The 14,136-nt window shown below is 45.5% G+C and overlaps 1 protein-coding gene and 1 pseudogene across 5 annotated transcripts in view; both read right to left on the bottom strand.

Moving 5' to 3' along the window:
* DESI2 (desumoylating isopeptidase 2) overlaps window positions 1-726 on the bottom strand; it is a 41,877-nt gene extending 41,151 nt beyond the window's left edge. For 2 of the 5 annotated variants that reach the window (XM_067030738.1, XM_067030745.1), the window contains exon 1: window positions 420-698. In XM_067030738.1, the coding sequence (XP_066886839.1) occupies window positions 420-461 (42 nt within the window). In that variant the 5' untranslated portion in view covers window positions 462-698. Of the gene's footprint in view, window positions 1-32; window positions 117-378 lie in introns of all 5 variants that reach the window. The other 3 variants (XM_067030747.1, XM_059068192.2, XM_059068210.2) reach the window with 3 other exon arrangements.
* A 6,147-nt stretch (window positions 727-6,873) lies between these two features.
* LOC131759316 (hepatoma-derived growth factor-related protein 3 pseudogene) lies at window positions 6,874-7,560 on the bottom strand (annotated as a pseudogene).
* Between the last annotated feature and the right edge of the window lie 6,576 nt (window positions 7,561-14,136).

Below are 14,136 nucleotides of genomic sequence, written 5' to 3'. Positions count from 1 at the left end.
GGCATCACAAGCGGTGACTTTGTGGACTTCGAAGAGCTTGGGAGTTTTTGAAGTCTTGGGCTGGTTTGGCAGAGCAGGCAGTCGGCGTGGAAGAAGCGGGGCTGCCCCGGAGTCCGGGTGGACCCAAGCTTCGCGGAAGGGACAAGAGGGTCGTGCCCAGACCAGGGTCCGGGCCAAGTCGGGGCACGCGAGAGGTTCAAGGCGAACCGAGTCTTGGCCAAAGCCCCGGGGAAGACTGGGCAACGCTAACAAGCGCGTCGACGTTTACAGGGATTAAAAAATAATACTCCCCTCCCCCCACCCCAGAGAACCAAGCGGGAGGCAGCGACGCGAGGCAGGAAGCGCGTGGGGCCGGGTCCGAGCCGACCGGCGAGAGGATGCGGGCTGGGCCGGGCTCCCGCCGCTGGGGCCGTACTCACCATGTCGTACACGTTGAGCACCACTAACTGGTTAGCCCCCATCCTCCTCCCGGCGGCCGCCGCCTCGCCCTCCAGCTGCTTCGACTCCAAGGGGCCGAGGTCGCTCTCACCGCCCCCCGGACGCCTCAAGGGGCCGGAGCCGGGCACTAAGCGCACAGCGCGGCCCGCGGCAGCCGGGACGGGAACATCGGGAAGCGTCTCGTTCCCGGGCGCCGCCAACTAGACCCTTTGCGCCGACCGGGCCGGACCGCAGGCGGCCCGCTCCGGCTCAGGCGCCTCCCCCGGCGGCAGACACGTGGGGGAAGGCGGGGCCCAAGCGAGGGGCGGGCGCCAGGCCCCCGGGGGCGGGGCCGGCCGGCCGGCGCCTGAGCTGGGCCCGCCTGCGCCCTAGCCTCCACTGCCGCGCTCGGACCTAAGATGGCGCAGCCTCGGTGCCTCTCGGCCTGGCTGGAGCGGGTTCCCAGAAAGACTACAGTTCCCAGCATAAATTGAGGAAGCGCAGAGGCGGAGTCTCAACTGCAGTCCTTCCTCGCGGCGTGTTGCCCTCCGTTGACTACAGTTCCCAGCATGCTGCGGGGGCCTGGTGCTTAGGGCCAGGCCCTCCCGGGAGACTACAGCTCCCAGCATGCAGTGCCTGCGGTCTGCGCCCCAGCACTTGCAGTCCGCTCTTGCGGCTGGTGAGGTCGTCTACCTCTTCTACCTTACCTCTCCGCTGCTGCTGCGGTTAGTTTCTGTCGCGTTTAACTCGATGAAGCCTTCGGAATTTGGCAGAAGACCATATTGATGACGTCGTTTTCCAACTCTCTCCTCATTATTATTATTTATTTATTTATTTTTGCAAGGGGAGGGGTGGGGAAATAGAGGAAGGAGGGTTACTGGTGGGGGAAGGGTGTAACATGCATCCAGTTAATCCTCAGTGTGGAATTTTACATTTTACGAAAGTATCCTGCTGAGATGGGAAGAGAGTACAGTACTCATAAATTAGCACAACCCTGGGACGCAGTATGTGCTTTTGCATTCGTTCAAAAAATATTTATGTACCTGCCCTTTGCCAGGCAGTGATGTAGGCCCTGGGGAATATAGAAATGAACAGGAGGGAGGACAAACAAAATATCGGTGATATGTGCTTTGTAGAGAGTTAAAATAGGATGAAGTGATTGAGAGTAAGCTTAGATTGGCTGCAGTGCGAAGGTCTAGGTGACAAGGTGAGGTTTAAGCTCATATCCTAATGACAAAAAGCCAGCCCTGCAAAGCTAATTGATTCAACCAGTTAAGAAGCTATTCCACAAGTGCACGCCAAAAGGTGCGTTGGATATTGGGGGTAGTGGGTAACACTACTTGCTAATGGATTGGATATTGAGTTAGGGAGAGAACACGCAAGGATAATTTCTAGATTTTTGACCTCAGAAATTGTGTGGATGGTGGTGCCATTCATAAGATGTGAAAATTGTGAAGAACAGGTTGGGAAGAGGGAAATCAAGAGTTTTGGTTTGGTCTTGTTAAGTTGCAGATATCATTTAGACATCCATGATGTCAAGTAGCCATTTGGAAAAACTGGAGTCATGGCCATGATAAATGGACTCTAAAGCCTTAGGACTGACTGGATGACAGAAAATGTGTAGCTTAGAAAAGGTAAAGGGGTCAAAGACAAAGATCTAGGACCCATCGTGTAGAGGAGGAAGAGGAGTCACAGAGGCAGGAGGAATACATGGTAGCACAGAAGCCTTAAGTATTAGATTCAGCAATATGGAGGTCACTGGTAGCATTGACATGGGCAGTGTCAGGGAAGGAGTGGGCTCCAGAGAACATTTGGAATGGTTTGAGGGGTGAGTGTATAGTGAAGAAAATGGAGACTGTAGGCAAGTTGGGGCAATAGTGGGATAAGTCTGTGTGGTCAATGGAGGACATTTTAAAGATGAGAGATACTAAAGTATACTTGTATGTAAAAAGAGAGAAATTGATGATGTAGGAGAGAGGGGATTTCCATGGGCAAGGTAAGAAGGGGAAGAGATCCAGTGCATAAGTGAGGGTTTGGCGTTTAGTAGGAGGGATGCTTTATCTGTAGTGACAGCATATAAGGTAGATGCAAGTGCATAGTGATGGTATGGAAAGTGTAGAAGACAAATGAGGGCAATTCTTTTCTGATTAGTTTTGATTTTCTCAATGAATAAGAGGCAAGATCACTGGAAAGTTGGGGAGGGGTGGGGTGTAGGGAATTTGAAGACAGAGGAGAAGGTGTAAAATAGGGAATACAAATATACCAGGGAAATAGGGTTGAATTGCCAGGCAGTGTTGAGTGACAGTAAATGCTGTGTGCATGATTTTCCTTTGACTTATCCTCAGGTTGTGGACAAAGCTCTAAAATTCATTTTTGGTGTACCCAGCTGCTTTGCTTCCCTTCCCCACTGTGGCCTTTCTTTCCTCCTAACCCAATTGAACAAACTACAGGTGTGGGGAAAGGCGGGCACTCTCCATCAACACATCATAACACTTCCTACTGAGGGCTCAAGCTACTGGTTCATTTCACCTCTTACTCTAAACACTCCCTTTGCTCTTTGTGATCTCAGCCACTCTGTCAGCTGTAAGGATCACCTGTAAGCTGAAAAGTCTGAGGCCACCATCTCCAATCCCTGTCTCTCTCTTGAGCACTAGGCCAGTATAACCCGCAGCCTATTAGACGTCTCCACCAGGTGTATTCGTTTCCTATTGCTGCTGTAACAAATAACCACAAACTTAGCAGTTTGAAGCAACACTACACGTTTACTACCGTACAGTTCTAGAGACCAGAAGTCCAAAATGGGTCTCCCTGGACTAAAATCAAGGACTATGTTCTTTCTGGAGGCTCCAGGGGGGAATCTGCTTCCTTGCCTTTCTTATTCATCTCCTAGAGGCTGCTCTCATTCCTTGACTCATGGCCACATCACCCTGACCCGTTTCTGTCATATCTTCTCTGACTCTCCTGCCTCCTCATTTCACTTACAAGGACCCTTGTGGTTACTTTAGGCCCACCTGGATAATCAAGGATAATGTCATCTCAAGATCCTTAACCTAATCACATCGGCAAAGTCTTTTTTTCCTATGTAGAGTAATATATTTGCATGTTCTGGGGAACTGGAATGTGGACATCTTTGGGGAGCTATTATCCTGCCCACTACACAGGATGTCCCAAGGTTGCTTCAAATCAACCAGTTACAAAATTGAATTCACTGTCTGATGATGAATTGAGTTGTATTGCTCACGTAATTTAGGTACTGATCCGCCAGTAACTGAAGTTATCCATCATTCATTCATTCACTGAGCAAGTATTAAAGCCCTCATGAAGCTTACTAACCAGTGGAAGACAGAAAAAAAGTATGTATTCATTAATTTTTTTTTTTTTTTTATTGGTACGCGGGCACTGTTGTGGCCTCTCCCGTTGCGGAGCACAGGCTCCGGACGCGCAGGCTCAGCGGCCATGGCTCACGGGCCCAGCCGCTCCGCGGCATGTGGGATCTTACTGGACCGGGGCATGAACCCGCGTCCCCTGCATCGGCAGGCAGACTCTCAATCACTGTGCCACCAGGGAAGCCCTGTATTCATTAATTTTTAATTTAAACTGAAGGGCACAAGCAGTAGTAGAGCATAATAGGAGACTTATTTGAGGTGGTTGTCAGGAGACAGTAATATTAACAAGGAGAATGTAATTAAATAGTTGTAAATGGGGTACTGGAGGCTGAAAAAGACAAAAAAAGGAACACTAAGGTATCAGAGAGGTAGTAAGCACCAGAAGCAGCTATCACCCCTAGGCCTGGAGGCACAAAGAGGCTGGGATTTAAACAGTTCTAAAGTGTGGAGGAGAGTCCTGTGGAGGTGGGATCCAGAGCTCTGAAGGAGGAAGTCTGGCAGGCTGGGGCTGCTGGTGCCTCTGAGCGGCACGGTGACTTGAGTCCTGGAAATTTTTAAAAACTTCAAGCTGGAAATCAACCACTGCTCCTGAAATCTGCTACCACTGCTGGGATGAAGAAGCATGACTAAACTCGCGCTGACAGGAAAGGTGGGAAACAGGAAGTACTTTTCTTCCTCCTGTTGCTGGCGTCCCTCCAGTACCTGGTACTAGAGAAAGCTACCAGGGAGCTAGATGTAGAGCAGAAATGTGGGTTGCAGAGTCCTGGCCTCAACAAGGAAAGGCAGATTTGAAACTAGAAGGCAGATTTGAAAATGAGAGATAGTAGCCTCATTACAACCTACCACAAACAATTTCTTAGGCCACCTGAAGGATTTGAAGCATTATAAAGGAAAATACATTTTAAAGCTTATTGCTGCCTGAACTGTGTTGTAGAGATGAACTGAGTCCAAGCATTGAAGTATAACTGACAATATTATATTAGTTTCAAGTGTACAACACAGTGATTCAATATTTTTATAAATTACAAAATGATCACCACAATAAGTCTAGTTACGATCTCTCACCATAAAAAATGATTCCAGTCTTCACTGGTGGCACAGTGGTTGAGAGTCCGCCTGCCGATGCAGGGGACGTGGGTTCGTGCCCCGGTCAGGGAAGATCCCACATGCCATGGAGCTGCTGGGCCCGTGAGCCATGGCCGCTGAGCCTGCGCGTCCGGAGCCTGTGCTCCGCAACGGGAGAGGCCACAACAGTGAGAGGCCCGCGTAGCACCAAAAAAGAAAAAAAAAAAAGATTCCAATATTATTGACTATATTCCCTATGCTGTACATTACACCCCTGTAACTCATTTATTTTATAGCTGGAAGTTTGTACCTCTTAATCCCCTTCATCTATTTTGTCCTTCCCCCAAACCCCTCCCCTTTGACAACCACCCATTTATTCCCTGTCCCTATGAGTCTGTTTTTTGTTTTATTTGTTCATTTGTTTGTCTTCACATGTAAGTGAAAACAAACAGTATTTGTCTTTCTCTGTCTGACTTATTTCACTAAGCATAATACCTTCCAGGTCCATCCATGTTTCACAAATGCCAAGATTTGTATATATATTTTAGTTTTCATTCTCTATTTCAGCAGAAAAAACTAAGCCACTTTGAATCCTTCTTACAAAGAGGTGTACATACATTTTAAAATACAAAAGATGAAATAAAGTTTAAAATCTAAATAAATACAAACAATAATGGTATGCTATTTATTTTTATTTTTTTATTTTTCTCTCTCTGTTAAAAATGTTGGGTTTTCTTCCTGTTGAATGTTTGCTTCTCTAACTTTTAAAAAACTAAAATATATATATTTTTTCTATTGTCAACTTGCTGTTAACAATTTTTGCTTTAAGATATGAATTACATTAATACCTCACATTACATATATGAAGCCAAATTACACTAACTTAGTTGTTTACAACCTCAAATCTTACTCCCAGTACACATTCCAATAAATTTATTCTGTAAAAACAATACTTAAAAAAAAATTTTTTTTACAGTAGTTTTCAACTACAAACCTTGAATACATGAAAGATATTCCAAGGACAAGCATAACAGGATTGATAAAACCCAAACTGACTAAATGTGTTCTCACAATATGAGCTGGCATAAAAATAAATAAAATTTTCTATTATCAAAATTGCAACAGTAATGTACAGATAATAATGGTTTGTGGATATTAACTATTCTAATTCTAGTTCCAAAAGAAAACAACAGATCATTTAAAAAGTCTATATTTAAAAGGCAGTGCTTTGTCTTACTTCTCATAGGGCTACTGCTGATTCCAGCTTTAAAATGTAAAGTATCCAGCTTGAGTGATTAGCTCAAATTGTATTGAGACTGGGAAAAAAATAAATCATTGCCTTTGTTTTGGAGTAACACAAAAGACTCACTAACTTCACATACAGAAACTGAGTTTGTGTACATTAACAACACGAGTTTTGAGAAGTATAAGCTGTCAACTAGCTATTTCTAATACAGAATAGATATTTTACGATATGATTAAACTTTACACATGGCCTCAAAACTGAAGAACAGTTTTAAGTTCATCTTCAATATGCCAACATTATGTATCTAGGAATTGGTTCCTGGGTTCTGTCACAGAGAAGAAATCCCTTAAGCATTATGTTGAGTGGTCATTTTAAAAAATGCTAACTTATAGTTCACTGAGTGTTTGGTGATGGTGGAGTAAAGGCAGGAGAGTGATGAACATAACTGCCTTCATAAAGGATCCTAGACTTGTATAAACTTGTGCAAAAATCTGGATAATCCTTAGTGGTTAAGGGCAACTTCATGCAACCAAATAACATGAAATTAAATCAATAACCTTAAAAAAGGCTAAAATGTCTTTTTTCCCCCAAACACAGCAGAGAGGAATGTGAATAATGTACATACAAACTGGGGTTCTGTCAATGACAACAAGGATTATGTGTTGGTTCATATCAAATCCAAGAATATTAGACAACCAAACGTATAACCTTCTTGGGGTTTTCTTAATATGCAGCATTCATTAAGGTAGTTAGGTCCCTTCACTGGTTTTTTTGCAAGTCTCAAGTTGTGTTTCTTGTGTCATTGCCGGCATCTCCACCCTCAGAGCTGCTTTTATTTTCTTCTTTGCAGTCCTTGTCATCTTCATCTCCTGGAGATTACCGGGACTGTCTAGAGGATTTCTTTGAAGTTTATGACTTCTTCCGTTTCGAGTCTGCTTTTTCATTTTTTCTTTTGCCTTTTCCATCTTCTTCCACTTTATCACTTTCTTCCTCACTGCTTGCCTCTGCAGTATTGCCGCCTTCTCCCTCGGTTTCTGAAGAGCTCTGTTGCTGAATGGCCTGGTACCCAGTAAACTTTACTCCTGGGTTGTTTTCTATCTCCCACAATCCTTCATTAAATCCTTTCCGTTTGTTTGACTTCCCAAACTTGTCTTTGTATTCCTTATAAGGGAAACGGTCTTTGGGACCTAGAAATGCAGTTTCATGGGTGCCAAAAAAGAAGATAGGATACTTAGTTGCTGGAGGCTTCACATCTCCCTCCGGGAGTTCCTCAATCCGGGCCGGCCACTGCGGGTAGCCCTTCACCTTGGTGAAGACCAGATCTCCCGCCTTGTACTCGCGGGGCCGCGGACGCGCCATCTCGGCCGCTCCGCTTCCTGGTCGTCCTTGGGCGCCGCGAAGATGCCGGGAGGTCGCCACGCCGCGGGCCAACGGACTGCGCCGCGCTCCCCGCGGGCCGGGCGGGCGGGCGGGCGGGCGGACTAGGAGCCGATCGGACCAGGGGAAGCGGCGAGGCGGCGGCTGGGGCGAGGGTTGGGCGGAGGGCACAGCAGGCCCCGCGCCTCACCGCTCGGCAGCGGGGGAGGGGAGTCCCCGGCCGCTCGGCTCTCACCCGCGCCGCCGCCGCCGCCGCCGGCCTCTTTCCCCCAGAACTAAACTATAGTTGATTTACAATATTGTGTTAGTTCAGGTGTACAGCAAAGTGACTCAGTTATAGTTTTTAATAGATTATATTCCGTTACAGGTTATTACATGATATTGAATATAATTCCCTGTGCTATATAGTAAATCCTTGTTGCTTATCTATTGATATTTTACGTATACAGTAGTATCTGTTAATCCCATACTCCTAATTTGTCCCTCCCTCCCTCTCCCCTTTGGTAACCATAAGTTTGTTTTCCTACTTCTAGTTATGGCCTTTTCTTTGCCATTTAAAGAAGTCCCTTTAACATATCTTGTAAGGTCAGTTTAGTGGTGATGAACGCCTTTAGCTTTTACTTTTCTGGAAAACTCTTTATCTCTCCTTCAATTCTGAATGATACCTTGTAGGATAGAGTATCCTTATAGGTTATAAGTTTTTTCCTTTCAGCATTTTTAATACATTGTGCCACTCCATTCTAAACTGCAAAGTTACAGCTGAAAAATCAACTGATAGTCTTCTGGTATTTCCCTTGTATGTAACTAGTTGTTTTTCTCTTGCTGCTTTTAAGACTCTCATTAACTTTTGACATCTTAATTATAATGTGCCTGGGGGTGGCCTCTTTGGTTCATTTTGTTTGGGACTCTCTGTGCTTCCTGGACTTGGATGTCTGATTCCTTCACCCATTTAGGGAAATTTTCAGCGATTATTTCTTCAGATAGGTTTTCTGTCCCTTACTCCCTTTTCTCCTGTGTTCTCTATAATATGACTGTTAGCACACTTGATATTGTGCCAGAAGTCTCTTAAACTATTCTCAGTTTTTTGGTTTCTTTTTCTTTTTGCTGTTTCAGTTGGGTAATTTCCACTAGCCTGTCTTCCAGATTGCTGATCTGTTTTTCTGCATCCTCTAATCTGCTACTGATTTCTACTAGTGTATTTTTCATTTCAGTTATTTTTTCTTCAGTTCTGATTTGTTCTTTTTTATATTTTCTATCTCTGTTGAAGTTCTCACTGAATTCATCCATTCTCACTGAATTCTCCCAAGTTCAGTGAGCATCTTTATAACTATTACTTTAAACTCTTTATCTGGTAAATTGCTTATCTCTTTTTTGTTTAGTTCTTTTTGGAGGTTTTTGTCTTGTTCTTTCATCTGGAAGATATTTCTTTGTCTCATTCTGTGTTTGTTTCTATGTATTAGGTATATCAGTTATGTCCCAGTTTCAAGCCTGGGAGCAGTCTTGAAAGAGTGGCCTTATGTAGAAGGGCTATGTGGCCAGTGCCACACCTGTGGTCACCAGAGCCAGGTGCTCCAGAGACATCCCCTGTGTGGGCTGCACGCACCCACATGTTGTGGTTGGGCTGTGATTGCTTCAGGCACAGTGGTGGGCAGGGCTGGCTCCCGCAACTGGGAGCCACTTTGGAGGGGTGCTGGTGTAGGCTGAAACTGCATGCTGGGTGGAGTGGGGCAGGAGCTGCTTTGGAGGGGCTGGCTGGGGTGGGTCCTCAGGGGTGGGGAACATGGTGTTAGCTAGGTTGACTGAGAGTGACAGAAATGGTGCCTGTCAGCTAAATGGAAGAACTAAAAGAAAAGAAAGTTCTACCAGATCCCTGCCCCTCTGGCACACATCCTAAAATTAGTCAATAAATCTTCTTGTATGAGCCAGGTGCTTTTCAAGCTGCTACCTCTGGGCTGGCACTTGGGGCCAACAAGTTTGAGGGTGAACCCTTCAGGAGTGGAGCCTCAGTTTCCCACAGCCTCCAGGTCTCGCAGATGTAATCCCTGTTGCTTTTCAAAACCAGACATTATGGGGGCTCATCTTCCTGGTGCAGGTCCCCTGGGCTGGGACCTCTTGTTCCTCAGGGGGACCTCTGCAGTTGTGATATCCCTCCCTCTTGTGGGTGTGGTGTTGTGGCTTTTGACTAGACCTCTCTACCCCTCCTGCTTGTCTTGATGTGGCCTTCTCTTTATATTCTTATCTGTAGAAAGTCTGTTTAGTCTTCAGGTCATTCTCAGAGATAAGTGTTCTATATCTAGTGGCAGCTTTGGTGTGTAGGGAAGAGGTGAGCTCAGGATCTTCCTACTCTGCCATCTTGATCTGGAACAGCTGTTTCATTCTTAAGTGGTACGATGTGTCCTGGGGCCCACAACAGCATTGCTTCCCAGGCACTGTGATTGGACCAGAAATGAGGTTGGTTTGCTATTTTGGTTACCTGTATGAGGATATACCCTTGGGAATTTCACAGGATTGGAGGATAATTTAATATTGTTATCCATGTGAATGTGAACTGTTTCTGATATTCTTTTCTTGTGGGATGGAAAAGAATGCATTTTCCAAGTCAGTAGTTGCATACCATATACCTGAGGCCTGATTAACCTGCCCTAGCACTGATTCCACACCTGGCATACTGGATGCAATTGGCACTACTACTTGATTAAATCTGCAGTATTCTACTGTCATTCTCTAGGATTCATCCACTTTCTGCGTGGGCCAGACTGGTTATTAAATGAAGATCTGACAGAAACCACCAACCCTGCATCTTTTAGGTCCTTAATTGTGGCACTAATCTGTGCTATTCCCTGGAAAATGATAATGATTTTCTAACTTTCTCAGGGGTGTTGTGGGGACAGTTTCAGAGGTTTCACTTGTCCTTTCCCACTATTATAGATCCTACTCCACAAACTGGGGGCTCAGTGTGGGCTTCATTCCAACTGCCAAGTATATCAATTTCAATTATGCACTCGGGGACTGAGGTAAAGACCCCTGGCATGGCCAAAGCCACTTTGGCCCTCATAGGTCCCAACTCTAAAGGGGGGTTTGATGACACTTTTGGTCTCTAGGTATCAATGTTAACTCAGACCTGCATCAGATAGTCCTCAAAACATCTGATTATTCCCTGTTCCTCAGTACAGTCACCTGAGTAAATGACCATAGGTCTGAGGGGGAATTGTCACGGTATAGACTTGCCACACTGTTGCAGGGTCCTTCTTCCTAGGGACCTGGCCACCTCTTCAGGTAACAGATTCTGGATCTGAAAATCTACTCAGATCTGGGGACTGGAGCAAAGGATTGTGACTTTTTATAGGGACAACTGCCCTCAACCTCCTTCTCCATTCTTTTTTTTTTCTTAGATGTTATCATCCAACAGTCTTGTTGACCGCTTGATAATTTTGCCACTAACACCACTATGTTCTATCTTCACAACTCCCTGTAGATCAAGCCCCCATAGCTACACCTTTCCTGTCATTATGGTAACTGTGGCCTCCTGGCTTCAGGAAGTAAAGTGCCACTACCAAGCCTTTCTTACTTCAGGGCCTCATCCACCCAATGAGCCCTGTGGCCACCTCACCTATTGTCATCCTTAGCTGCAGAGGAGAGATACCACTGGACGTTTTAGTGATGCTGGTGGTCTTCTCATCAAAATGCCCTTGGTGATTAGTGTGCCATCCGGACCCTTTCATGGGACATAATCCTCTGCTGGGTCTTCTGGGCTTGTATAATGCCTCCATTCCAGCCCCTCCACCTCCCTGAGCCTTTTCGTTCCTTCCTCTACCAACTGCCAGGACACCAGGTGTTTTCTTTTTTACTTTGCTGAGAGTTAGACAGCAGTTTTCCTAGGCTTCTAAGACTCACTGGGCCTTTGCTAGGGCATTAGTTAAATCCCATATCCTGAGAAAATGGCTCAAACTCAACAAATTCTTGCTTATCCAGTTTTAAAGAGGCCTCAGAATCCAATCCCAGGCATACTCCCCTGGTTCCTGCCAGTACATGCAGGTTCGCTCAGCGGCCACGGCTCACAGGCCCAGCCGCTCCGCGGCATGTGGGATCCTCCCGGACCGGGGCACGAACCCGCGTCCCCCGCATCGGCAGGCGGACTCCCAACCACTGCGCCACCAGGGAAGCCCTGCAGGTTCATTTTTGTACTTCTTCCTTCCCTTATCAGGCCCAGCACCAGCTGGATTACGCTCGGATTTAACCCATCAGAGGAGGTGGCGGGGGACCTGTTGTCTTGTGGGGAGAAGCTTCTGCAGAACCTTCCAGCCCAGCAGAAGTGGTAGCTCTTTCTAGAGGTAGACAGGCCATGTCTGCATGCCCAGAGGGTGGGTGTGGAATGGAGTGGGTGTGGAGAGACAACGTATTCAGAGGCATCCATCCCGATGACTCTGTCCCAGTTTTTACAATTCCAGGTTTTCCCTACCAGCATCTTGACCTTTGCATAACAGACCTGCCTTGATTGAGTGTTCAAACATCTGCGGAGCCCTGTGATTCCCAGATCTTCAGCCTACTGTTAAATTGTGTCTACCCTTTCTTTACTGGTGGTGCTGATCTCTTTACCTGCTACAACTGAGGCACTCTGGTTCCCACACTTAACCTTTAACTGCTGTGGTTCTTTTTTTCACCAACCTTCTGCAGATTGTCAAGGGATAACAAGTGTTGGTGAGGATGTGGAAGTAAGGGAACCCTTGTGCTCTGTTGGCAGGAATTTAAATTGGTTCAGCTGCTATGGAAAACAGTATGGAGTTTCCTCAAAAAATTAAAAATAGAACTGCCATATGATCCAGCAATTCTATTTCTGAGTATATATTCAAAGGAAATGAAAACAGGATTTCAAAGAGATACATGCACTCTCATGTTTATTGCAGATTATTATTATTCACAATAGCCAAGACATGGAAACAACCTAAGTGTCTGTCAACAGATGAATGGATAAAAAAGATGTGAGATATCTATATTTATATATATAGAGAGATGTAGATATGAATATTATAAGAAACAAGAAAATAAGAAACAAGGAAATTCAGACATTTGAGACGACATGGATGAAACTTGAGGGTATTATGCTGCGTGAAATAAACCAGACAAAGACAAATACTGTATGATATCACTTATATATGGAATCTAAAAAAGACTTTAAAAAAAAAGCCTAAATCCTAAAAACAGAGTAGAATGGTGGCTACTAGATGCTGGCGGGTGGGGTGTGTGTGGGAGAATTAGGGGGATGTTGAAGGCTACAAACTTACAACTAGTAGGTGAATAAATCTTGAAGAGCTAATGCACAGCATAGTGATTGTAGTCAACAATTCTGTATTATAAACTTCAAAGTTGCTAAGAGAATAGATCTTAATTGTTCCCAGCACAAAAAAGAAATGACAATCATGCGACATGATAGAAGTGTTACCTAACACCATGGTGGTAATCATATTGCAACAGATAAATGTATCAAATCAACTCATGTATACCTTAAACTTACACAATGTTGTATGTCAATTATATATATTACATATATATATATACACTTAGCAGTAACCAGCAACCTTCACTGTCTTTGTTAGCCCCATGGTTTTCAAATGTTTGCTCCATTGTACCTGCATAACACTCCCCTCCATCAGGACATTTCCCCAGGTCACTACCAATAAAAACTTTAGCAATTAAACTACCACCTTGAGCCAGGAACGATTGGTGCCTTGCATACCCTTCAGGATGGTGCCCTCTTTGCCTGCTGGGTACTGGCTGAGCCAGTCTCAAATCCTCTCCCACTTCCTGTTTTCTCAGACCACTCACATTACCCCTGGTGTTAGTCCAGATCCTCTGGAAACAGTCACCAACATTGGATTAAGTGTACAATAGTTTTATTAGGTAAATGCTTGTCTGAAAGGAAATAGGACATTGTGGAAGGTAGGCGGAGTCAGAGAGAGAGAGAGAGAGAGAGAGAGATCGGGTGGAGGTGCCCTCAACTGCCATGCAATATGAAGGAGGTTTGGTAAAGCCTTCAGGAGTCCTTGAGGCAGGCTGGCAGGAGTCTTGTGTTTACCTAGGATCCAGGCTGCTTAAGTATCTCCACCACACTCAGTCACTGGAGAGGGAGCAACTTGAGGGTGGGTTGGAGGTGTGGCCTTGGTGCAAATGTGGTGGTGGATTTCAGGGGGCAGCAGCTGATGCCCTGGGTCAATTCCACTCCTGCAGTAGGAGGCCTGCAAGGAGCATCCTCATGGCTGCCACAAACCACTCATCTTCACCAGTCTACCTACATCAACACACATGAACTCTGGCTTCCCTCCTATAGCAGTGGGTGAAATGTTCAGTTTCAGTGCTGAATCACATTTTATCTTGCCTACTCAAAGATTTTGATCCAGCAGTTACCCCTTTCTCTCCTGGATCATCAATTTTCCCTAGTCACTGGATTATTCCTACTAACACTCAATAGCACCTTCCTGACCTCACCTCTGCCTCCAGTTGCCCTCCATTTCTTTGCTTCTTTTTTTTTTTTTTTTTTTTTTTTTTTTTTTTTTTTTTTTTGCGGTATGCGGGCCTCTCACTGTTGTGGCCTCTCCCGTTGCGGAGCACAGGCTCCGGACGCACAGGCCTAGCGGCCATGGCTCACGG

The sequence above is a fragment of the Kogia breviceps genome, chromosome 1 (genome assembly GCF_026419965.1).
Source record: "Kogia breviceps isolate mKogBre1 chromosome 1, mKogBre1 haplotype 1, whole genome shotgun sequence".
Taxonomy (NCBI): Eukaryota; Metazoa; Chordata; class Mammalia; order Artiodactyla; family Physeteridae; genus Kogia; species Kogia breviceps.
The sequence above is the reverse complement of the archived record's forward strand: the minus strand, read 5'-3'. Positions and strand labels throughout refer to the sequence as shown.